This window comes from Oenanthe melanoleuca, chromosome 3 (genome assembly GCF_029582105.1).
Source record: "Oenanthe melanoleuca isolate GR-GAL-2019-014 chromosome 3, OMel1.0, whole genome shotgun sequence".
Lineage (NCBI taxonomy): Eukaryota > Metazoa > Chordata > Aves > Passeriformes > Muscicapidae > Oenanthe > Oenanthe melanoleuca.
In genome coordinates, this window is record NC_079336.1 from 52,592,477 (window position 1) to 52,615,595 (window position 23,119).

At 37.2% G+C, this 23,119-nt stretch overlaps 1 protein-coding gene across 1 annotated transcript in view; it reads left to right on the plus strand.

Moving 5' to 3' along the window:
* The window catches only part of ENPP1 (ectonucleotide pyrophosphatase/phosphodiesterase 1), a 51,476-nt gene that overhangs the window by 18,014 nt on the left and 10,343 nt on the right, over positions 1 to 23,119 (plus strand). The window contains exons 4-16 of the mRNA XM_056487849.1: positions 1,128 to 1,253; positions 1,421 to 1,481; positions 6,517 to 6,614; positions 10,133 to 10,212; positions 11,524 to 11,643; positions 12,715 to 12,824; positions 14,002 to 14,067; positions 14,372 to 14,444; positions 15,992 to 16,100; positions 17,248 to 17,379; positions 18,791 to 18,822; positions 20,072 to 20,199; positions 21,209 to 21,278. Of these exons, the coding sequence (XP_056343824.1) occupies positions 1,128 to 1,253; positions 1,421 to 1,481; positions 6,517 to 6,614; positions 10,133 to 10,212; positions 11,524 to 11,643; positions 12,715 to 12,824; positions 14,002 to 14,067; positions 14,372 to 14,444; positions 15,992 to 16,100; positions 17,248 to 17,379; positions 18,791 to 18,822; positions 20,072 to 20,199; positions 21,209 to 21,278 (1,205 nt within the window). The remainder of the gene's footprint in view (positions 1 to 1,127; positions 1,254 to 1,420; positions 1,482 to 6,516; positions 6,615 to 10,132; positions 10,213 to 11,523; positions 11,644 to 12,714; positions 12,825 to 14,001; positions 14,068 to 14,371; positions 14,445 to 15,991; positions 16,101 to 17,247; positions 17,380 to 18,790; positions 18,823 to 20,071; positions 20,200 to 21,208; positions 21,279 to 23,119) is intronic.

Consider the following 23,119-nt stretch of genomic DNA (forward strand, 5'->3'; position numbering starts at 1 on the left):
TCTAGGTGAAGAATCTTTTCCTGATATTTAACCTAAAGCTCACCTGACTCAGCTTCATGCTCTTTCATGGACTCCTGTCACTGGTCACCAGAGAGAAGAGATTGGTACCTGCCCCTCTGTTTCCCTTCATGAGAATGTTGAAGACTTTTTTTGTTGGGGCTTTTCCTCAGTCTCCTTTTCTTCAGGCTGAACAAACAAAGTGATCTCAGCTGCTTCTCATAAGGTTTCCCCTCCAGACCCTTCATCATCCTCATGGTCCTCCTTTGTGTACTCTCTAACAGTTTAATGTCTTTCTTACCTTGTAACACCCAAAGCTGCCCCCGGCACTGGAGGTGAGGCTGCCCCAGCTCAGAGCAGAGCAGGACAATCCCCTCCCTTGCCTGGCTGTGATGCTGTCCCTGATGCCCCCCAGGACAGAGTTGGCCCTCCTGGCTTCCAGGGAACTGCTGGCTCATGTTCAGCCAGGGCATCCAGGTCTCCAAATGATACAATGTGCTGGAATATGCCATTCAGAGGAACCAACACTTTTCTCTATTAAAATCAGCTGTGGAGCTGAAGTCAGTAGGTCTTCCTGTGGGCTTATGTATAGAGTCTTAAACAGTGGCAGTGATGCCTATGCCTAAGAGGTGCTGAAAGAGACTGAGTGCCTGATGATGACTGGTGAAATCCACTGTGACTTCAAATGCAAGTCAGAATAAATTAATGCTGCTCAGTGTTTTCTAGGCATTCCAAATTCAGACTTTTTTTTTTTTTTTTTCCCTCTTGGGGAATTTTTTGGGAACTTTTTAATTGGATGAGTTTACCAGATTAAACCCACATAAATCACCGTATTTCAGAACATCTGTAAAACAGATTCCTCCTAACCTATGATATTTATACCCATATGCTGCATAACTGTATTTGGATGACTGTGCTCTTGGATATTTAGTCATGGGTGTTTCTGTTTCCTGAAGTGCCAAAGTTTGCAATACTACACGTGTATGATACAGCTCATTATCTCTATTACACCCAAGGACTATTTCTCAGTGAGTAGAGATATGAGGCTGAACTTAACACTTGCTTTATTAGTTCTGGATTTACAGCAGTATTAACCAGTGTGCTGTCCTTCTCTCTCACCTGTTTTTTAGCCCACATATGGACCTGCAATAAATTCAGGTGTGGAGAAAAGAGGCGACCAGAATATCGTTGTTCCTGTTCAGATGATTGTGTGGAAAACAAAGATTGTTGTGTCAATTATCAAGCTGTTTGTAAAGGTAAATATCATCAACAAATTACTACCATCTTTCATATGTACCCATATTTGTATAAAAGGAGCAAGAATATAATATGACTTTAAAAGAATCTGGTAAAATGAAAAAAATTGCATCTATCAGTAAGAATGTACTGTCTTAAGAAATAAATTGTACTCATTTGTTTTAAGGAGAGGCAAGCTGGGTTGAAGAAGAGTGTGAGAACATTACTGAACCTCAGTGTCCAAAAGGGTGAGGAAATTTTAAATTTGCATAGCTCTGCTCTCTGCTTGCCTTTCATTTTTGAGATTGTTTTCCCTGCTGTGCCTTCCTGGGACCTGCTTGCCTTTTACACACGCAGTGAAAACAGCTGCCAGACAGAGACGAACACCTGCTCAGCCAGCATTTGGCTTACTAACACATCAGGTTGACTCTATCTCAGCACTTGCTTGGCTTGCAAGATAAGCCTATTCCTCGGCCCTGCTGTGTCTCACTGAGTGTGCCCTGGGCAACTCTGGCTGGTTGCCAGCCATATTATTGACTCACATGTGCTACAACACCCACCATTCCAAATATTTTGGGACCATCCAGCAATCTTAGACTCCTAAGACTGTCTCCCTCCCTTGTCTTCTTAAAAGTCCTTTCCAATAGGAAGTTTTCTAGCCTCAGGACTGCAAATTGTGGGCAGATCTGTGTTCTAGCTCCACCAGCAGTGGGACAACACTATCTGCAAGCTGTCTGAATGACTTTCTTTAAAAGGTGTAAAGTGCTATGGGATCCTAGTATTCTCTGGCTCAGCTCCACATTGGGCCTGCCCCTGCAAGTTATGTATACACTGTGTGAGGAATGACTCATGTGGTTTATGGCATCAGCACTCGGGCTTGAATAGTACAGCAAAGCTCCCAGCCAGGAAAAAAAAGGCTTGTATTACTTGATCTGTTTTTGCTGTGGGATCTTCTAACTAACTTTATAGTTAAAGTCAACTATAAACTATGATTGTATGTCTGAGCTGTCAATAGAAGTGACTTAAATTCTTGATTGATTTATGTTCCAGTAGTAAGTACTTGCTAGACATGTTATGGGACATATTCTCTATTCTATAACTGTATAACTATATCCTTGTCTGACAAATATCAACAAATACAGACCTATTTTATTTTGATTTTGAAATTATAATTCAATGGGATATTTCTAGTAAAGTAAAACCATTTTATTTCTTTTCCTATATCATTACTTTTTTAACTGAGGATATTTAAATAATTCTATATTTATTCACCAGAGTTATAATACTATCAAACAAAATACATTTCCTTTTGAAATATTTCATACCAATTGAGTACCCTTCACTCTGATTCAGAGCACTAACAGAGGCTGACATGTCAGAACCTTCATCAAGACAGAAATTGGAGCTTCTGTCCCCCTTGCAGTCCAAGTGCCCAGTAATTCCATATCTAGGAAGGTGAAAGCCAGGTGGTTCTTAAAGTTTTTGTTGTTAACTTTTGTTCTGAGTTTAGGAGCCATTTGGGATCTCGTGCTAGGAGCTGAGTCTAGGGTGCTGATTTCTCTAAGGCAAGGTTGGGAAGTGTTGCCCCCAAGAGGTTGGTAAACAAATAAGAGTTTTGTGCAGATCCACAGTCAAAGCTACTGACGCAAGTGCCCCAGGGCAGCTCCTGTTGATTAACTTGTTTTTAGGGTTTTTTGTTTGTTTTTTCTTCTGTTCAGCTCATGAAAGGGAGGCATAGTTACTCCTCTAAAATTGTTTTAATCCCGGTAAACCCCAAAATGTTGCAATAAAACCCAGCCCAGGAAAGGGTGATGTGTGGTCAAAGTTGAATCAAACAGTGTTGACTGAAGGCTCGTGTTGAACTGCTAGCACTCAAACCTCTCCCAAAAGTAACAACTCTGTAAACAATCTACTTTTTCCTGTGCTGTGTGGTAGGTGGGGGTGCAAGTGAATTTAGTTGCAGTGCTCATTTTGAGGCTTCAGGATATCAGTTCTGATTCTGTGCATGATAATACAACATGTTTTGTGGATTCAGATTGATGGTTTTTTTCTGTCTTAGTTTTAGCTGGGTTTTAGCTGTTCCTGTGGTGCAAAATAGACAAAAGATGACACACAGTCTGATGAAGTGCTTAATCTGAGAAATCCCACTCATTTCTGTGAGAATGATCAACTACTTAAAATTCAGTACACAATTAAGTCTTTCCAAAACTGGGTCCTGTGTTGTTTAATAGTGTTGCAAACTTAATAGGCTGTAAGATCTCAGGAGTGATCTAGTCCTTCTCACTGTTCTAGGAATGAAATAATACTCAGACAAAATCAAACCTACTTAATCAGTTTATCCTGGTACTTACATAGTTGGCTTTACTGATGACTTTTTGCTGTCTTTTTGTCCTCATGTCTTTTTCTGTAATTCAGGCCTATTACTTTTTATTCTGTCTTCATTGAGCTGTAAGAGCATCTGATGATTTTCCTCTTTGCTGATCTCTCTTTATATCTGGAGATTGCCCTTATGCCTCCTATTGAGGCTTTCTGCACATTTAGTGGAAAAGAAAGCTTTTCTTCCTGTGCTTTATGGCTGTATGTAGGCAGGAGTGTATGGGTGTGTGTGGGATAGCAAGTTTTCTGTGTACTTCATTCAGCTTTTCAAGGGAGCTTCCTTTTCCTTCCTATTTTGTTGGGTTTTTTTCTCTTTTAATTATGGTCTAACCAGCCTGCAGTGAGGAAGGTCAACTTGGCAATGTGTTCCATGGTTCTTTCCTCTCAGATCATCCAGACTGCATAATGTTTCCATAGAAGACAGATTATAGGAGGGGATAGCTGCTACTGCCTTTCCTTCAGCTTGGAGTCAGGATGTGACTGTGGCACACCTATTTACCCAGGAGCTGAGAAACATGCTTGTCTTACTGTTTGGACACAGCCAGCATGAATCACCAAAAGGACCAAAACTTGAGCCTCCCAGGCTTGCTTGCACATGACAGCCCATTCATGAAGCAGCAAGTGCAGTCTTGGCTACTGACAGGAAAAATATGTGGAAGTGGCTGGTATACCTCAGAATGGAGCTTGGGTCAGTGTGTCTGGGGATTTTTCTGGAGCTGTTCCAAAGAGAGTGCATTTTAACATGGTCTGTCTGCTTCCCTGAGCACCCGGGCAGATCACTAAATATATGAGTTTTGGCATGTGTAGAGTATACAAGAAGTGAAATGAGCAATTGCCCTCCTTGTGGCAATGGTCTATTTTGCCAGGTTTAATTTTACATGTGCAAAGGGGTCAGTAGTTAGATTTGCAGACAACCAAAACATGTATTTAACAGTTGGTTTACTTGTAAATGCCAAACCAGAAACAATTGCGTAAAGTCCCTTTCTAAATGGGTTTTTAAAGTTTGGCGGGGTTTTCTGGTTTTGGTTTGGTTTTTTCTTTTTCTTTTTCCTTTTTTTTTTTTTTTTTTTTTTTTAAAGTTAGACTTGTTGGTAAGTAATATTGAGCAGCCTTTGCCTCAAAGTTCACATTTTATTGCACAGAACTTTGCAGTTAAAATTTTTGGATCTCTGCATTGAAGCAAATCAATTTATTGAGAAGGGGCATGGTGAAGGTACTTGCAAAACTTGTAGAGATCAGAATCTGTGGTGCAAAAAAATACTTGTAGTATGTGCAAAGGTAGTGCATAAAGTTTCATTACTCTTTTGCCATACAGTTTTAGTTTTGACCTGAAAATCATTAATTTCTTGTTCCAACCTGTGCTATATAAATTAAAAAGCAGGCTACAAATGTACATCTTAGAAATGCATCTAAAAGTTTTATTCTATTGGGGAATAGGGTAGGCTGTGTAATAATTCTGACTAATTAAATCCTTTTGACTGAAGTCTTGTCCAAATTGTTGATTAAAATTTTCTTAGGATAGACATGTTTTGGTTGCCTAACTATTCCTTAGTTTAATATAGTCATGTTTGACTGACACATAGATTATAAATGTTTCATTTGTAAATGACTCTTCAAATTTTTTTTGTGGGGTACATCACTAAAGAAATTGTCATCACTTTATAAATAATATTTGTCTTCTATCCTCACTGTTTTATTTTTGGAAACTAAAGTACAACAAAGTTTTAAAAAAATGTAAATATAAAAAGGAAAAATAAGCTTGCAATAAAAAACATAATATTTTAATACTATAATATTATAATATATAAATATTATTTTTTTTAATGAATTTCCATGTTTTCAATAGTTATTCAAACTAGCACAGCAGTGATTTTTCTTTTTCTTCAGTCTCACATGCCCTCATGTCTATAGGTCAAACACAGGGTATGTTTTCCTCAAGGAAGAAGTTACTGATGTTACAGAAGTTACTATTCCTGTCTGTGATGCAATCTTTTAAGTACTTACAGTTGGAGAGAAATTGTTTGAACAGGACTGAATCTGGGAACAAGTCAAGACTGGAAAACATAGGTCCTGTGGAGATTGGAAGGGGAGATTTTATTTTTCTTGGTTCCAGTGAAATCAGTTTCTGGATTTATCTGTCAAGTTCCTGGCAGAAGTGCTGTAACAGTATTTCCAGTTGCAGGGCCACATTTTTGAGTTTGGAGATTGGTTACTTCTGGAGAAGTAAGCAAGTTCTTTTTGGCTCGATAATCTTTGTAAGATGTAAGGAAAAGTATGTGTTTTACTTGCTGATTTAACATACATACATACATATATATAAAAATATATATAAAAATATATATCTTTATAAATATATAAAAATATAAATATATATAAAAATATAAATATATATAAAAATATCCTTTTTTCTCATCTAGGTTACAGGTTGTTCAGGAGCAAAGTGAATAAAGGAAAGCTTGGCTTTGCATTGCCTTGTTTCTTTCCCTGCTCTTAGCTCGGGGTGGGAAAACAGGGTTGGAGGGGCTGAGTGTTGCTTCAATGGGATTGATTTCAAGATAAGGAGTACAAAACCCACTAGGTGGTTCACCTGAGCATCGTGGCTTGTTCTTCATCTTGTAGGTGTGTTTGAAATCAGGCCTGGTCATGACGTTTCTGTGCATGTGCTGCTGCAAACCTCAGCCTCTCTGGGTGTGGATTGCTCTGCCAGCCCTCAATCAGAGGGACCAGACAGCTTGTTTGCTCACCACTGTGCCACCAAAACTTCCTGCTGGGGAGGACTTCTTGGCATGGCTTATAGCCCCATAATGGACATTCCCACTGTCTGGGGGAAACTCTCTTGAAATTAGTGGTAGGAAACTCTTTCTCAGAGTCTGTCTTTTAATTTCTGTTCATTTTCTGTTTTTTCAGATTTACCAAGTCTCCAGTGCTACTATTTTCATTGGATGGCTTCAGAGCAGAATATTTGCAGACTTGGGGTGGACTCCTACCTGTTATTAGCAAATTACGTGAGTAGCTTCTTTGTCTAAGAAATATTATGACGTCTTACCTGAAAAAAACACAGATGCAGCTTTGCTCACTCTTTAAAATCCTCACTCTTCTGCCATGAATATGGAAATTGTTGTTGCCATGAAGAACACCCATGCACAAAGAACTTGAGGTGTTGGAGAGTGGTAGGACAAGAAACAGAGGGCTTGAGGAAAGGGCCCTTTTGATTTTCAGTGAAATCTTGTAAGTGATAGCCCCTATTATATTTAGGAGGTGAATATTTTTGCTGTGAGGTTATTTTATTTCTTCAAAATAGATGTAGTAGATCCTTTTTACTCTATAATGCATATCATCTCATGTTTAGGTGGAATGGCTTTGGAAAATGGAAAGCAAGGCAGAAAGCATTTGATTGTATTTGGAAAAAGAAGACAGAGGAGGAAGAGACTAAGAAGAGATGACTTAGAAGGGCTGGTAGAAATGCAATGAATCCAAGAAAACCTTAATTTAACAAACATTTCCAGGAGAAATATTCCCCAGCTTTTTTAGTGTCTTACTCGATTTGGTAGTGTCTAAATAATTTTAGTTACTTTTCCTGTTTCTGTTTTGGCTGTGGTCTGTAGAGAATTGATGGTATTTCTTGTCTCAAAAATATGCCAATCTTCTTGACATTCATAAATTACTACCTGGGGTGCCTGGTTTCAGTTTGACTAAAAATAAATCAGTAAAAATACTTTCTTTTTTACTCAGTGGTTGTTACAACTTGTAGTGTTCCAGAGGATAACAATTCGCAGATGTATTTGAGGTTTTGGGTTCTTTTAGTTTTGTTCCATGCCAGAATAAAATGAGACTTTTGCAAAGTTTTCACTAGATGCAGTTATAAAACATTCAAGCTGGAAAAGATTTCTGGGACATTTCTAGGAGAGGCTGGCAAGTACAAATTATTCTAGTTCTGTCTGAGGTACAAGATAGGAGTGTCACAAAGCATCAGTAGGGCTTCCAGTCTGTGATATCCACTTACACTTGTAGAGCTTCTTCATTCTTTGGTCTGGGTAGACTACACTGGGACTTCTATCATTGACTTCTGTAATTAACTTGTACTTCTGTTTGCACTGAACCTATGATAAATTCTGACCACTAAGAAATACAAATACCTTTGCATCTTCATCGAAGTCATTTCACTTCTCCACAGCTATGAGCTTTTTGATGGTCAAAATGTATATTTTTAAAAGATTCTAACTCCAGGATGCCTAATAACACATTTTATATCCAATGAAATACTTGCTCCAGTATGGGGAAAGTATTAATTCTGCATTATGTTTATGGTTCTGAAGTACTCTGGAACATTTTTTGGTAATATGCTAGAAGGCTTTTGCTATACAATGTGCTACAGGATCTTCAATTTTCTTCTTTTTTCCCTCATAGTAAAAAATTGACAAAATGCTCAGACAAAGCACATTTTCTTTAGTAAGAGAAAAATATTCTCATTAATTGATGTCACTGAGATGTATATCCCATAACACTCTGAGGGCCTGTGGCTTAAAATCTCTATGTGCTTTATGTTCCATGTGTCCAAAAATGGTGGAAGCAGTCATATTGCAAAAATTAACTTCTACATGAGTGAGTAAATACTCCTGCAGGATTTTACTGCTCAGAAAAGGGTAATGAAATCCATTCCTCTGTGTAGACAGGTAACAATAGTGGACAAATTGCTTGACTGTTGCTGAAAATTGTATTAAATAATTTCAGAGTCCATTTATATAGGACTATTAAATGAAAAAAAAAAAGACAGTTTAAGAATGACAGCATTTACAAAGCAGTGAGCAGCTACTCACATCTTATTGGACTGCCTGGTTCTTGTTAAATTAGGACCATGCTAGATGCCTGAATTTTTGTCTTTAAATCATTTGATGACGAATGCAGAATTCTGATATATAAAAATATTGCCATTATTTGGTTCTGTAAATTCAGCCATGCTTACAGTGATATTCTGGTGTCTCCTTGGAGAAATCTGTCAGAGTAGATGCCTGTAAGATCATGATTTCACTTTTACAGTGTTTTGTTATAAATTTGCTCTCCCTGCTATTTGGACAATTCAGCATGGAGCTGAGGGATTTTAGTGAACCCAGGCATAGTCTTGCTGTGCACATGTGGTGTCCAGAGAAGACATTTTCATATAGAATTATGTTGTGATATTTTAAGTTTTAGATAAGTGATCCTTTTGTATTAAATCACCTTTAGCTAAGGCAAAAGCCAAAAGGAATTAAGATAACTCCTATGGAAAGTCCTAGCAAAAACCCCCTAGGATTTTTGCCAAACTTTTGTGTTTTTCTATTACTTTAAAAAGCAAAGCAAAATGAAAAAACCTGACAACCTCCCTAGCCACCCACACCAAGAAACTAAGATTTTGAAAAACAATCTCAACAACATATTTGGAAGTAGTTGAAATGTGCTAGGTGTTTTCCAGTAATAAAAAAAGACACAAGTGATCATTTGTTACTACAGAACACAAGTGTGGGTGGGGATCCCTGTGTGACTTGAGAGGATTTGTTTTTCTGGCCTGGCTTCTTTTATTTTGATTAGCTCAAATTGATTATTTCAACTGAAATCTAATTGAAGCCCCAGTCCAATGAGTTCAAAGTGCCTTGATGCAACATTTCGTATGTTATGAAGCCTTTAATTTATATTCTATTTATATTATATATAATTACCCAAAGTCATAGTGAAGATGACCCAGAGATGTTCTTCCTACAGGGCCATTAGTTTTCATTTTTTAGCTTCTGTTGAAGCAGTTTTGGTACTTTTTAAGTTGTCATAAAGGCAATTTTTTTTCCTTTCTGAAAATTTGGGCCCACCCATTTGCTGATGGAATTTAGACCCCTTAAATAAGGTTTGCCCAGTTGTTTTTGCCTTGCTAATGCCTCTTCATACAAGCAAATGCTGTAAACTAATCTCCCTAAAGCCATGTGATTTGTATATTGAGATAAAGAAAACTTTGACATTCATCCTAGAATAAGAGCTTCTTTTTGTATTTTAAAAGCCTCACAAACAAGAAAGGAAGACTGCAAAATAAGCAGTGGTTTGACAGATGGCTTAGAGATGCAGGCACCACTGTGTCAGTGGCCACTTCACCTCTGGGAGCACCCAGGGTTAAGTGTCTGGTTGGTCTCAAGCTGCAGAATGCACTTACTGCATACCAGGGCAACTTTTGAGGGTGTGATTTCTTTCATTTTTCATTCTTATCTGTACATGCTTCTCTCAAAGGCTGTAGGTTTTGCTCATGTGGCCATTGCAGTCAGCCATTAGGCATATATAAAATTTGTGTTAATAGGCATTTAGGCAACTTGTAAATGAATATGGGAAGAAAGTATTAATTAATTATTAAGTCCAAAATTTTGAAGAGTGAAAACTTTATGGAAATATATTTTGTTTTGATTTTTTGGGTTTTTTTTTCCCCTCAATAGCCATATATCTTCATGAGAGAAACTTGCAAGATTTTTATTTCAGTAATTTTGCTGACTTTCTTTGTTGCTTCCTCTAGAGAAATGTGGAACATCCACTTCCAATATGAGACCAGTGTATCCTTCAAAAACCTTTCCCAACCATTACTCCATTGTCACAGTAAGAATTCTTATATATAATATGTATATTATATGTTTCTACTACTGTTCATTATCAAGTTTTCTCTAAGGGAATAATATATTTTGATGCTTTATTAAAATAATTTGATTCCCTTTCAGAATAGGAAAAATATGTATTATATTAAAGTAATTTAGGTTAATAGCCATTACATAACACTACAGCTAAGTGGCCAGATCTAATGTAAGTCCAGTTCTTCCAAGAGTAGCTGTGAAAAATCCCATGTAGCCAAAAGTTCACATCACTTTACAGCTACTAATTTGTGTAAATATTTCCAGTAAATTGTAGTTTCCTCTCTTGGGGTGGGAGCAACCTCACTGCTTTAAGTTGCCAACCTTATTCCACTTCATTAGGGTAGCCTGGCATGATGAAAAGAAGGGTATGAAATGAGAGGAAAGATTTGAGCATCATGCTGGTATTGGCTCTGTGTAATGGACTGTACCCAAGCCTGCATAGAAATGTCACAAAGCTCATCTTGTAAATTTGCCACTTCTTGCATGTAGGAGGAAAAAGAAAAATTGAGATTTTCAGCACAAATGAAGAGTTGGAGTCCAGGACATCCTTTTTTAGTTTCATCATGCCACAGCTAAAATTCAATCAAATACAAAGATCTGTGCTTTCTGATCTCCCCAGTTTGTCAAGACCTTTGATGGGAGTACAAACTGAGGGATGAAATGCTTAATTGTGTAATCCTCACAAATCTCCATGACTGAATACAAAACTATGAGGCATTAATCATGCCCAGCAGCCATGTGAGGTGTACAGCAGAGAGCTTTATCTCAACTCCTCATTCTTGTGAAAGATAGCAAGGTGCTAATGGTGGTGGTATTTTATCCCTTATAAATTTAAAAAGGAGTTAGTCTGCTTAAAGCACAAAGTCTGCAAAAAACTACCTAAGACCTGGTGCCTGCACTTCTTTGACTGCTCATGTAATGGTTTTCTAGGGTTAGAGCTTTTGTCCATGTGATGGAGGTCTAGCATAGGTAATTGCTTTATCTTTGGTACTAAAGATGCAACAAATGTGTGAACTCAAACAGTGTCTTTCAGTTTGATCCCAAAGGACAGTGCCTAACTTTAAAAAAAATCTCACTGAGGAGCAAATGAGGGTTGGAAGGTAGGGCTTGGCAGCAATGAGAGATGATGCTGCTAAATTTGGGTCCTGACCTACTGGTGGAGTAGAAGTCACCAGCAGAGTGACTGTTCAATTGATGTATTTGTCTAAAGGGCATGTTTGAGTAGCTGTAAGGTTCTTTTTCTTTAAAGCACTGCAACAAGGCATACTCTCAATTACAGGGGCTGTATCCTGAATCTCATGGTATAATTGATAACAAGATGTATGACCCCAAAAGAAATGCATCCTTCACCCTTAAAAGTAAGGAGAAGTTTAATCCACAGTGGTACCAAGGCCAGCCTGTAAGTACTAATACCCTTCTGAGAGTGTACATCACCCTGTTATGTTACTTGGTATAGCTTGGAGGATGTTGAAAGAGTACAGAGGGTAATTCTAAGTCAGCCAAGAAGCGTTACTCAGCACCACTGGGAATATCCACACAAAGCTGCAAAATAACAAATGAAACAAAATATAACAGGCTTTGTTGAACTTAAATGGAATTTTCCCTAGGGAGAATGCAGGCTTAAAATAGCTAATATAGATACCAGATTTTGGTCTGTTTTTAACATGAGTGGGCTTGCAGTTGACTTCTGTGGGAAAGTCAACAGACCAGTAAGTTTGAGTAATAAGAAGAATAATAAAGGTTTATGCTCTGCTTAAATTACTTGTAAGTCTAAAGGTGTGGTTTTAAAAGAAATTGTCTCAGCTCAATCACACACCTGTGGCAAAACTGATGAGATTGCCATGAAAATGAACTGGCATGGAAAAGTTTGAGTGAGCAGTAGCCTGAAGAACAGCAAGGCACCAGATGTAACTATTTAGTATGGGGAAGACTGGGTTTTCTTTCTGTTTGTTTTTGCGGGATTTTTTTTAATGTTTAATTGGTTTTGTTTGGTTGTTTTTTTTTCCTTGAGGAAAGAACACACAGGTGTAGAACTTGCATGCCACTGAGAATAGAGTTAGGCACGAAACATGCAGAAGGCAGAAATCTGTAAACCATGAAAGCAGCAGTAAAATCAAAATAACTGACCAAACAGTTTCCATATGTCAAGAGTGTGTGGGACAAAGGTTCTTGGAATACTCCCACCCCTTCTTGTGTCACTGGTGTTCAGCCATGGTTCTACCTCTGCATTTCTGCTCATGGCTCCTGGCTCTCCGTGGCGTTGCAGCAGCAGGGGTGAGAGTGTTTGCCACAAGGAATCAGCCTATGAGCTGTGTCTGGCCTGCAGATAGCATGACAGGCAAGACTGTGGAGTGCCCCATGAGGCTGTTAGTGCCTGGTCTGGCTGAGGGAGGGAGCTGGTGGGGTGGCTGTGGTGGTGTCTCAGCTGGTTCTGCCGCGGGCGCTAACGACGGCCAATGTTCTCCGGCAGATTTGGCTCACGGCCATGTACCAAGGGCTGAAGGCAGGGACCTTCTTCTGGCCTGGGTCTGATGTAGCCGTGAATGGAACCTTTCCAAACCTGTATGAAATATACAATGGGTATGTAAACGCCTCTGTCTTGGAGGAATATTTGGCTGTAATGATTGCAGTGGGACAGATGCCAGAGAAAGTGCAATTTTTTTCCCCTACTTTCCTAAACAATTTTGTACAATGGGGAAAACTGACTAGGATCCAATTAACTTTGTTTCAGTATAATGTAGAGCCTTTGTTTAATTATCTTTTCATTCCTCAAGAAATATTTTAATGGTAAGATGTGAAAAAATTACCTTTAAGCATAACCAGCTTTGAAGCTCTTGTGCTTTACTCTTTCATTATAAAAACCTTTTGTGGCTGGTGTAGAATATTTCAATCCAGAATTCTCATGCAGTGAATGGATCAGGCTTCGATGTAATACTGGCCATGAAAACTAAAGTTTTATTGTTGACTGTGGTAAGCTATTCTGATTTAAAATTGTTTTCACTGCAGATTTTGAAAATGCACTCATATTTTAGTCAGTGATTGCTCGTCATTGTAATTAAAAATTTTCTGCTAAATAAAAAAGTTTATCACCATTTATTTAATAATCTCAAACCTTGGCTAAGAAATCAGGCTTCTCATTTCTATCTTAGGATCATTTTCTCTTCCTACACCCTTCATATAGGATAGAATTTTTGATTCTTGGTTAGCTACCTATATTTTCTTCCCTAGGAAGTGATGATGCACTGTTACTTGAACTTGTGTGAAACATTGAATACTTACTTTGTGGGTGCCTCATGTTGTTAAAGGTCAATGTGCTTATTTTTGGTCTACTTCAGTAATTGATGCAAAGATCTATTTTGTAACATAGTATGAGAAACTTTCCTTCAACTATTTAAATTTAATATACCCAAGCCCACTCCTAAACTAGGACTTTTTCAAAACATCATATAGGAATAAAACCCTGCATGTGACTTTGCACCTTGAGGCCAATTATTTGCTTTGTATAATAAGCATAAGCACTACTGGGAGTATTATTCTATTCATATTGGGAATGATACTCAAGGGAGATTAATATCAGACCATAAACTCCTGTAGAGTCACAAGCAATTAGCATAGACAAATGTGTCCTGCTGAAAAGCCTGTTCTGTTTTTTTTTTTTTTTTTCTGCCGAAGTACAGTTATTTTTTGGTAATGTATGGCTAAAAGATTTAGCTCTTGGAAATACATGATTGATTGATGCTGTATTATTTTGATGCAGCTCAATCCCCTTTGAAGAAAGAGTAGTGACTGTCCTTCGCTGGCTGCAACTACCTGAAGATGAAAGGTAGGAATACATTTATGAGTATGAGTTCCTGTTTCAGTGGTATTGCAGTGAATTACTTTGTAAAGTTTATCTTTTAAATGATATCTTATGCTTTATTCTAACAAAGTTAAAATATTATTTAGTGCAGATCTGTTTCTGTGACTGAAAACTTCTTAAATTAAGTTGCATCTCTTCATTTAATGTATTTTTCCCACTGAATGACAGTGTTGTTTCCAATATTTGATCTCCGTTGTTGAAATATAATCTCTTCAAACTGTCTCAACATGTATGTAAAATATTACATTTTTGGTACTGTTTGATATAGACCACACTTTTACACTCTGTATTTAGAAGAACCAGATTCCTCGGGCCATAAGTTTGGACCAGTAAGCAGTGGAGTAAGTAGTTTTGTAGTTTCTTAATTTTTTTTTTTTTTTTTTAATTTGAAGCTTTGCTCTATAACTTCCATAATTCATGTTAGGTTAACTGAGATCATATGAAGTATGCATTTTAGGAAAAAAAAATTGTGAATAGACAGTCCATCCATTATTAACATTGATAAAAAACATATAATAGCCTATCTAGCAACCTAATTTTAATTTTCTTTATTTAAATAACTTTTGCAGGGGAGGAGAATGGGGACAGAAAATTTATATAATTTCAACTTAGCAAGAAGAGAGGTCTGCATAACAGTGTCCAAGTTGTGGTGATAAAGTATTCATGTTGCAATTGTCACACATTTTCCTCCAGTCTCTGTGCTAAGGTTAGGTGGATTTTGGCCTTATCTCCCTGCAATTATAATTTATGCCTTCTCAGAAAGAGACAGCTGAAAGGAACATTGGCCCCATCACAGTCTGTGATTTATTATATAAGTAAGAAATCTTTGGGACTGCTACTGTCTTAAAAAGTACTGAATAGCTTTACTGCAGCTAAAATTTTCACCAAAGTGAAAAAAGGAAAAGGAAAAAGTTCTTGGGAATTCAGGACCTTTGTAAAATTCTCCCATCCTGAGCAGTCAGGGAGTTTAGGCATCATAAGTAGGTGTTTAGCTTCAGTGGTGACAAGAGTAAAAAAGCTCTTGCCAATTCCTCTTGAGCTGTGAGGAGGAGTTATTTGTGTAAGGAAGACATAATTGGAACTGCAGTATGGGGAGCATTATTAAATTGGCTATCTTTTTCTTTGCTTAAAGTTCTTTTAGTCAGGAATGCTCTGGAGAGAAAGGCCCTGATGATTTGTAAATATTGTTCTCTGCAGGAGCATCTCTTCTTTGTTGACACAAAGTAAGACAGCTTGTGCTGGTAGTTCAGTGTGGTGACAGAATTACTTCATTGGAAAATACTTTTTTTTAAATCTAGCAAATATTCAAAAGTAGCTCCAGTGCTGTACCTCTGCAAGTGAGCTTGAGCACCAGACCCCTGATCACAAGCAGTGCTGGACTGGTAGTTCATTGTTTGGCTTTTTCAGTTTCTTTAAAGTAATTTGGCTGGATATTAGACTCAGAGCACAATTTTGAGGACAATTTGCTCCAGTTCCCAACAGGCATTTTGAGGAAGGGTATTGCAGGCTTACCTTCCTCTGTTCCATCCAGCACTTCAGTATCTGCATCCTTTGTCCTTGGTTGTGCCCAAGCACAATGCAACAAGCATCCTCAATTTCATACTTTAAAACCACCCTCACTGGTTATAATCTGTGAGTGTATTTTTTTTGTTCAATGCTTTTGTTTTGGGATTTTTCTCTTCTTTTTTAAGCATCTGCAACTGAAATAACACATAAATATGCCTAGCTGTGTGATGGTACAGTATGCAGGAAAAAAACTGGGCTAAGGGCTGTGTAGTGTAGATATGGCCAGTGCAGGTGATATGCAGTCAGCAGGGTCTCATTTTTATTTAGATATATTTAATGGTATTTTTAACACTTACTTTGCTTTCCTATTTTTGTCCTGCAGGTCATTATGGCATTACAAAGAGTGGACCAAATAGTAGGGATGCTGATGGATGGTCTAAAGCAAATGAACTTGCATAAATGCCTGAACATTATTTTTATATCAGATCATGGTAAATTGATTTTATAAAATATATCAGAACTTTGAAGAACTGTCTTTATAAAGTAATATTCTGAATTTGTACTTTATGTTTATAGCATGGTTAACAAACCAACTAATACCTATAAAATATGTTTTATATTATCAAGATAATATGAAAGATAATCAGTGTGAGATAGACTATTTTATGAGAGGGTAGAGAAGTGAAGAACATAGGGAGGAATTAAGTAATTTTCATATTTTATTTCTAATTCCTTTTGTGTCCATTACCAGATGATAAAAGAAACAGAATAAAAAAATTGAACAGTAAAAAAAATACATTTCATTTTCTTCTGTCTTTTAACTACACTGCTCAGCAACAGTTTACAAACTGCTGAGGAACTGAAAATACAAGCCATATCTTCCTTTCCATTATAAGTTCCCATATATGTTATTAGAAGGTTATGAATATGAAATTTTGATTTATTTTTCTAGCTTTTCTGTATATCTGGAATTATTTCTGTAAGTTATGTATTTAACTATTTTTTTCTACTTCTTTTCTTGACAAATGAAATATAAGCACACTTTCATGCAACACAAAATTGACTTGCAAAACTCTGCCACAGGGAATGATGCAAGCCAAATATCTTTACAGGCTTAAAAATATTATGACATTAATGGAGGGTAAGCCTGCCAGGAATTATTTAAAGTAAGAGTTCAAATGCAATAAGCAACTCAAAGTCCCTTTGTCTTCTGAAAACTGATAAAGAGCACTGGGAGAAAGACCAGTAAATAATTCTGTGCTTATTGGGTATTTCTTTAGATACATACTGAGCATTATTAGGTAGGATACTGGGCTAAATTGATATTTGGTCTGACCATTACTACTGTTCTTAGGCTCATGAGAGTTCTTTTCCCTTTAGAGAAGAAAGTTTGTCTGTTTATTAGATTGGAGAGTTTTCTCAGCTGAGGAAATGGCTGATAGTGTTTTTCTGTGCTTGGTTTTTTATCTTCTGTATGTGAGTATTGTGGTCTTCTTGGGTCAGATGCCTTGGGATTGCTGATAAAAAGACCAGAGAAATTACATTTCTGAGTTCTACAACTAAAGTCACACGTCTCCTTAGCAAGGTGACTCTATACTGATATTCCCATTTAAAAAGAAAATGTGTTTCCTTTTTCAGGGATGGAAGTAGGGAGCTGCAGGAAAACAGCATATCTGGACAGCTATCTCGACAATGTTCAAGATTTCATAGTTGTACCTGGCCCTGCAGCTCGCCTAAGACCTAATAATGTTCCAGATGAGTATTTCTCTTGTATGTAATTGCTAAACTAACTTTTGTTATTTGGTTATACATTTTTGTACTTTACAAATACAAACCTAGCATCCATATATTCCATTAGTAAACTTGAGTGAATTCCAGCTAGGAACCTAGACAATGATGAAGAGGACATACTGAGTAGTGTGTGCATTTGTGTTTTGAAAGACCATTTGACTTTCCAAGTCTGAAAGTATATTAGAATCCCAAAAACATTTTGTGGGCTGCCTCAGAGTTACCAACTGCAAATACCTCCTGCCTTGTGAATGGCATTCCTTTGAATAAGATCAAAGACACTAGACAGCCCAAAAATCGTCCCTTCATGTCTCACCTCGTTTCCTAATTTATTAAGTTTTGTATAAATTTGCAATATTCCTGACTTGGAGAAATGTTAAATTGTTACTGTCATTGTTGAGTGCAGGAGCTTTCTTCATGTTTCATAGTATTTTTTGGGCGGGTTGGGCTTTTTTTCTGTTGAGATTATTGTTCTCTGTGCCCTTTAAAACTTGTAGGGCTCAACCTCAGTGACTTTTAGTCCTGTTTACTTCCCTGCTTGATGCTATTCTAAACTGTTTTAAATGTTTACTTGGAGAACATGGGAGTCAGATGCAGTTTCAGGCTCTCCCTGGAGAAGCTCAGGAAGAAGAGAAGTGGTGTGTGCTCTCCTCTGGGAGTGTGCACTGTTATGATGAAGCAGCATAGCTGTCTCTGCAGCACTGCATGTGTCTGGGCAGGAATTATGAATGGCTCTCTTGCCAGGGCAATTCTTTAGGTACTTGAGTCAAGTATTGGCTATGAGAGTCAGGACAGAGTAACTGTGAAATGCAGTGGGCCTGTGCTACACAAAATGTCAAACCACATGATGTAATGGTCCCTTCTGGCTTGAGCCTAAGCATCTGGAACTTAGCCAGCTGGTGCTTGGCTTTCTTTCTAAGGATATTTGCTAGACAAAACTGCTGTCCTGGTATTTGCATTTGTGTTTTTTTTTTTTTTTTTTTTTTTAATAAGCATATTAGTGAAGAAAAATTCACCTTGATTAATACAGCATTTAGTTGCTTCTGAAAACTTACTGCTTGGCTTATTTTTCTAACTGTGGCTAATATAGTTTAACAAGTAAGTATGGTTAACTTCTAACAAAGAAAATTAATTAAAGTTTAACTAATATAGTTTAAATTTAAAGCTGTAAATAAGTAATCAAGGGAAAGAGAGGCTGAACTAAATTTTTATAAAAATAGCTTGACAGTTTTGGGATTATCTTGCTCTATATAGTCTGCAATCTGGAAAAAGAATTTCTTACACCCAGAAATTTATTGAAACTTATCATTTGTATTACATAATGGGAATGCTTTCATTTTACATCTGATCTTTTTTGGCTTAGGTGACTAATGCTTACATATGATTCTTCCAGTTAATTATGAAGGCGTTGTCAGAAACCTCACGGTAAGTATTGTCTTATCTGTTGCTCTAGATTAATTTCTACTGCCATTTACATTCATAGCATTAGCTGTTTGCTTTGCAACTTACATACTGTCTGTACTCTGGCTCAGTGACAGGATGAGGGGACATAATATTATACTACACCAGGGGAAGTTTAGGTTGGACATCTGGAAGAATTTTTTCTAGTTGGCAAGGTGATGCTCAGTCATAGTTGTACTTGATGATTTCAGAGGTCCTTTCCAACCTAATTGATTCTGTGTGTGACCTTTGGTTAACAGCAACAACAAAAGTAGTTCCACACAGGAGAAGGTGAAAAATGAATAAGGTGGCACACAGCTAATGGGTTGTGCATTAACTAAGGCTTTGTGTTCCTCTCACTGTATTGTGTTGCTTTTCCAACTGGAGAACTTGTGTATCTGGACCATACTAGATGAGGGCCATGTCAGTGTAAAGCTCAGCTCTATTGCCTGGACACACACAGGATTTCCTTGCTCACACCTTTCTGATAAACAGCTTTGAGAGAGACGATACTGACTTTTTTTTTTTTTTGGGGGGGTGGGGGGTCAGTTTTAGTTGATTGAATTTGGTTTTTTGCTCTGCCCCTGCTTTCTGTTCTCATCCCTGCACCATAATCTGTTTGCCTCCCATTTGTGCAAACACTGCTGTTGGTGAGAGCAATGCTGTTTGTATTGATGACTTCAGTATTCAAAAATTCCAATATTGCAGTAGAGATTTTGTTTTCTGGATATTTTATTTTCTTTTCTAAAATCACTAATGGGTCTTGGTTAGTAAAAAAGTTTATTTGCCCTTGAATGATCAGTCTAAAAACCCTACCTGCCTGTTACCTTCTCCATTACAGAGCTGTAGACTTTTTGCACTGGACAGTTTCTTATCACTTGTGAAAGTATCATGATGTTCATATCTTAGTGTAATTCTTTATTAATTCCATGCAGTACCATTTGGTTCTATACAATTATAGGCTGTAAGAAAAAAAAAAGAGGCAAGTTTTGTCCATAATGCAATATTAAATTTATCTTTTAATAACTATTGAATCAAAAACTAGTCAGTATTTGTGATTTACGTATTCATTCATATGTCTCAGATCTTATGACTCCAAACCTGGTGGAGTTACATTGTTCTTAGTGGAAGTTGTTGCTGACCTTTTGCAATTGATGTGTATTTTAAGAACTGTGCATGACATAAAATACGCATTTCACCAAAATTCCCTTATGTTTAAATTTAAACATTTCAGTGCATAAAACCAAACCAGCCTTTCAAAGCTTACATGAAGCAGCTGCTACCCAAACGTTTCCATTATTCCTACAACGACCGGATCGAACCGCTGCACTTTTATTTAGACTCCCAATGGCAGCTTGCTCGGTAAGTTACAGTTACAGCAAATAATTCCTTGTTTTCTCTTCCCAGTGCTTAGAGTTCAGTGGTAGCTGTTAGAGTGTGGTATTCTTGCCTGTCATAGCAAAAGGACATTGCAAAAGAACAATGTATGCTTTTTTCTGCAGGTTTTGCTGGCCTGGGGAGGCTTAATTCTAAACTGGCAGCTATTGATATTCCCCCTGCATAGCACAGAGGTAGTGGCAGGTTAGAAACTAAAGTCCTCACTCTCATAAACTTGAGCACATCTTGCTATGCTGTAGAAATTTCCAAAGTGATCCATGAAAGCAAAGCATGTAAATAATTTCTAGGTTAAATCAGTCTTGTCAGTCATTGAATTTACTGAGTCCATGGTAGTTAATTACCTCATGTGTTTTGAGGAAAGAATTTGCAAGTCCCAGAACAGTGGTATCTGTTTGAGCACTTCTGTGATACTTCAGGTCTTTCATCATGGATGAGTTTTTCAGTGCACCTCTTCAATAAGTCCTGTTGTGTAACACAGCAGACATGTGCAAACTGTGCAAATCAGGTTTGGGTTAATTGACCTGTATTTTACATTGTGTGTATGGACCTAGCACAGGTTGGATGTTTGTTTTTATTAGACTGTAAGATTCCTGTCTGAATGGTTTAAATTAGTGTTTTTATTAAAAAAATATTGAGAATATGCTTTCATAAAGTACTGTAAAGTTATTACCCAAGTGACAATGAACTGAAAATCTGTTATCCTGAAATGAATTCTTTTTTCATATGTCATGTGCTTTGACTTTAAATTACTCTGATGGACACATGAGAATTCCAAAGGGATAACATTTGCAGAGAAAATTGCCATTCTGATTTTAAAGGCATGCTCTTCCCAAGCACTAAAGACTTCTCATTCCCTATGGACAATCCTCTAAGTATCTTTAAACAGAGAAATAAATAGTACTTCATCACTGGAGTACTTTATGCCAATATGATTTGAAAAGTGTGAGTTATATAAACTGTGTATTTTTAATAGAAAACCACTTGAGATTAAAAGCTGCAAAGGTGGATTCCATGGCTCAGACAATCGCTTCCCCAATATGCAGGTGAGGTTTAAGCTTATGTTAGCTCTTATTTTTAGCTCCTTCTATTTCAAAATGCTGTATTTGCTGGCTGTTGAGTTTTGGTTTTTTGTTTTTTAAAGATCTGTGATATTATTCCATCTGCAGTTAAATCAAACATTTATAGGACTGATGTTGTGATGTTCTGGATAACCCACACAAATAAGGAGAGTCTTGAACTCCTTCTTAATGAGAAATGGGAAGACATCATAGGGAAACATGAAATTGGATCTGTAGTTTCGCCTGATTTGGGGAAGTCACTTAACCTATCTCCTCTGCCTTAGTTTCTGCTACCAACAAAATGAAAGCCAATATTCTTGATTTCAAAAAGCTATTTTCAGGATTAAAACCCACAAGCCATTGTGAGGTACTTGGATCTATTGCAGTGAATATGTGTAAACACATATATAAAGAGAAATCTGCGTGTTATGTAGACTTTGTAGGTCTTCTCATGAAGCTAGTTTTAAATAATTTTTTTTCTTAAAAGCCTTTTTTTTTTTTTCATGTGTTGTACAATTATGTAGTGTCGGCATCAAACTGTTTTTTAAAAAAAGGCTTAATCTTGTATCAATTTACCCTTCCAGGCTTATATTTCTTCCCTGATTTCACAGTGGAAAACCTGTTGATAGTGTTTCTGGTAATGGGCTGCAGTCAGCATGCCATGTGATGCCAAATGTATTCCATCTCTCTCTGCTGCAGTTTGACTGCAGATTTTTTTCAGCAGATAGACTCTATTCAAACTTTTTTGCCACACTTGGGATTGTCAGTTCATAGCACCCCTAACAAGCCTTAAAACAGATATAATTTATCCTTTTTGTGGCTAACATTATAGCAGCATAACAGCATTTCATACTGTGTAATTACTGAAAACAACAGAAAGGAGTAGCGTGTCCCTGCCTCATCTGGTTCAAATTAGGCTGGTCGAGTACACGATTAGCCTGCACATTCTAGTATCAACAGTTGCGAAATAATGCCCTGTGTTATGCTTTAATCTCAAAGAAACGAGTTAGGAGTTGAGCTTTAGCCTGTTTTTGCCACCCAGCTATGAAATCTGAGACAACTGCATTGTTTGCAAAGAGCTTGGAGATCTTACCCAGGGACGTGCTATACAGTGTAAAACATCCATCACTCATTCAGTATCTTGATCCCACAGATGTGTGCAATCTGTTTGTCTTCATTAAAAATAAGCTGAGTAACAGAGGATAAGTTTTAAAACAATGTTTTGGCAGCAGTTGAGCTTAAGCATTTGTTGCCCCTGCCTCTTTGTTCATGCAGCAAACCCTGCAGTATGCTGGTGTAAGATTTGTGTGGCTGCAGTGCCAAGTAGGTTGGGGAATTGAACCAGAAGGAAAAGAGCCAGCAGGAAAAAAAAAAAAATGGTTTTTGAGCTGGCAGCATTCCTGGATCTGGTCCAGTACAGCTCGGGAAGTGGTGCAAGAAGAAAGAACAGCTGCAAACCAGGCATGGAAGCCTACGATCCTACCATTGCAACTAAAGCATTGCTACCAACAGATGTTTTTATAGCCCCAAGTTAAAAGCTTCCAAATTGTTTACAGGATGTGATATGTGATGGTTACTTTGGATCAACATTTCCATTAAATCTTTTAAAGTGTTTAAGAAAATGCTTTTTAATTTCTTCAAAAGCAGAGAAGAGCAAGGGATGTTACAAAAGGCTTAAGGCAAGAATGAGAAAGAATTTGGTTTCCTAACACTCTTCTACTGCTTTTAAAAGTTATTCTTATGCATCTACATTTTTTTAAAAGAAAAACATATGCTTTTGACTTTATACATACTGTGTTGGTAAAATAAAGATCAAGTTCTTGGAA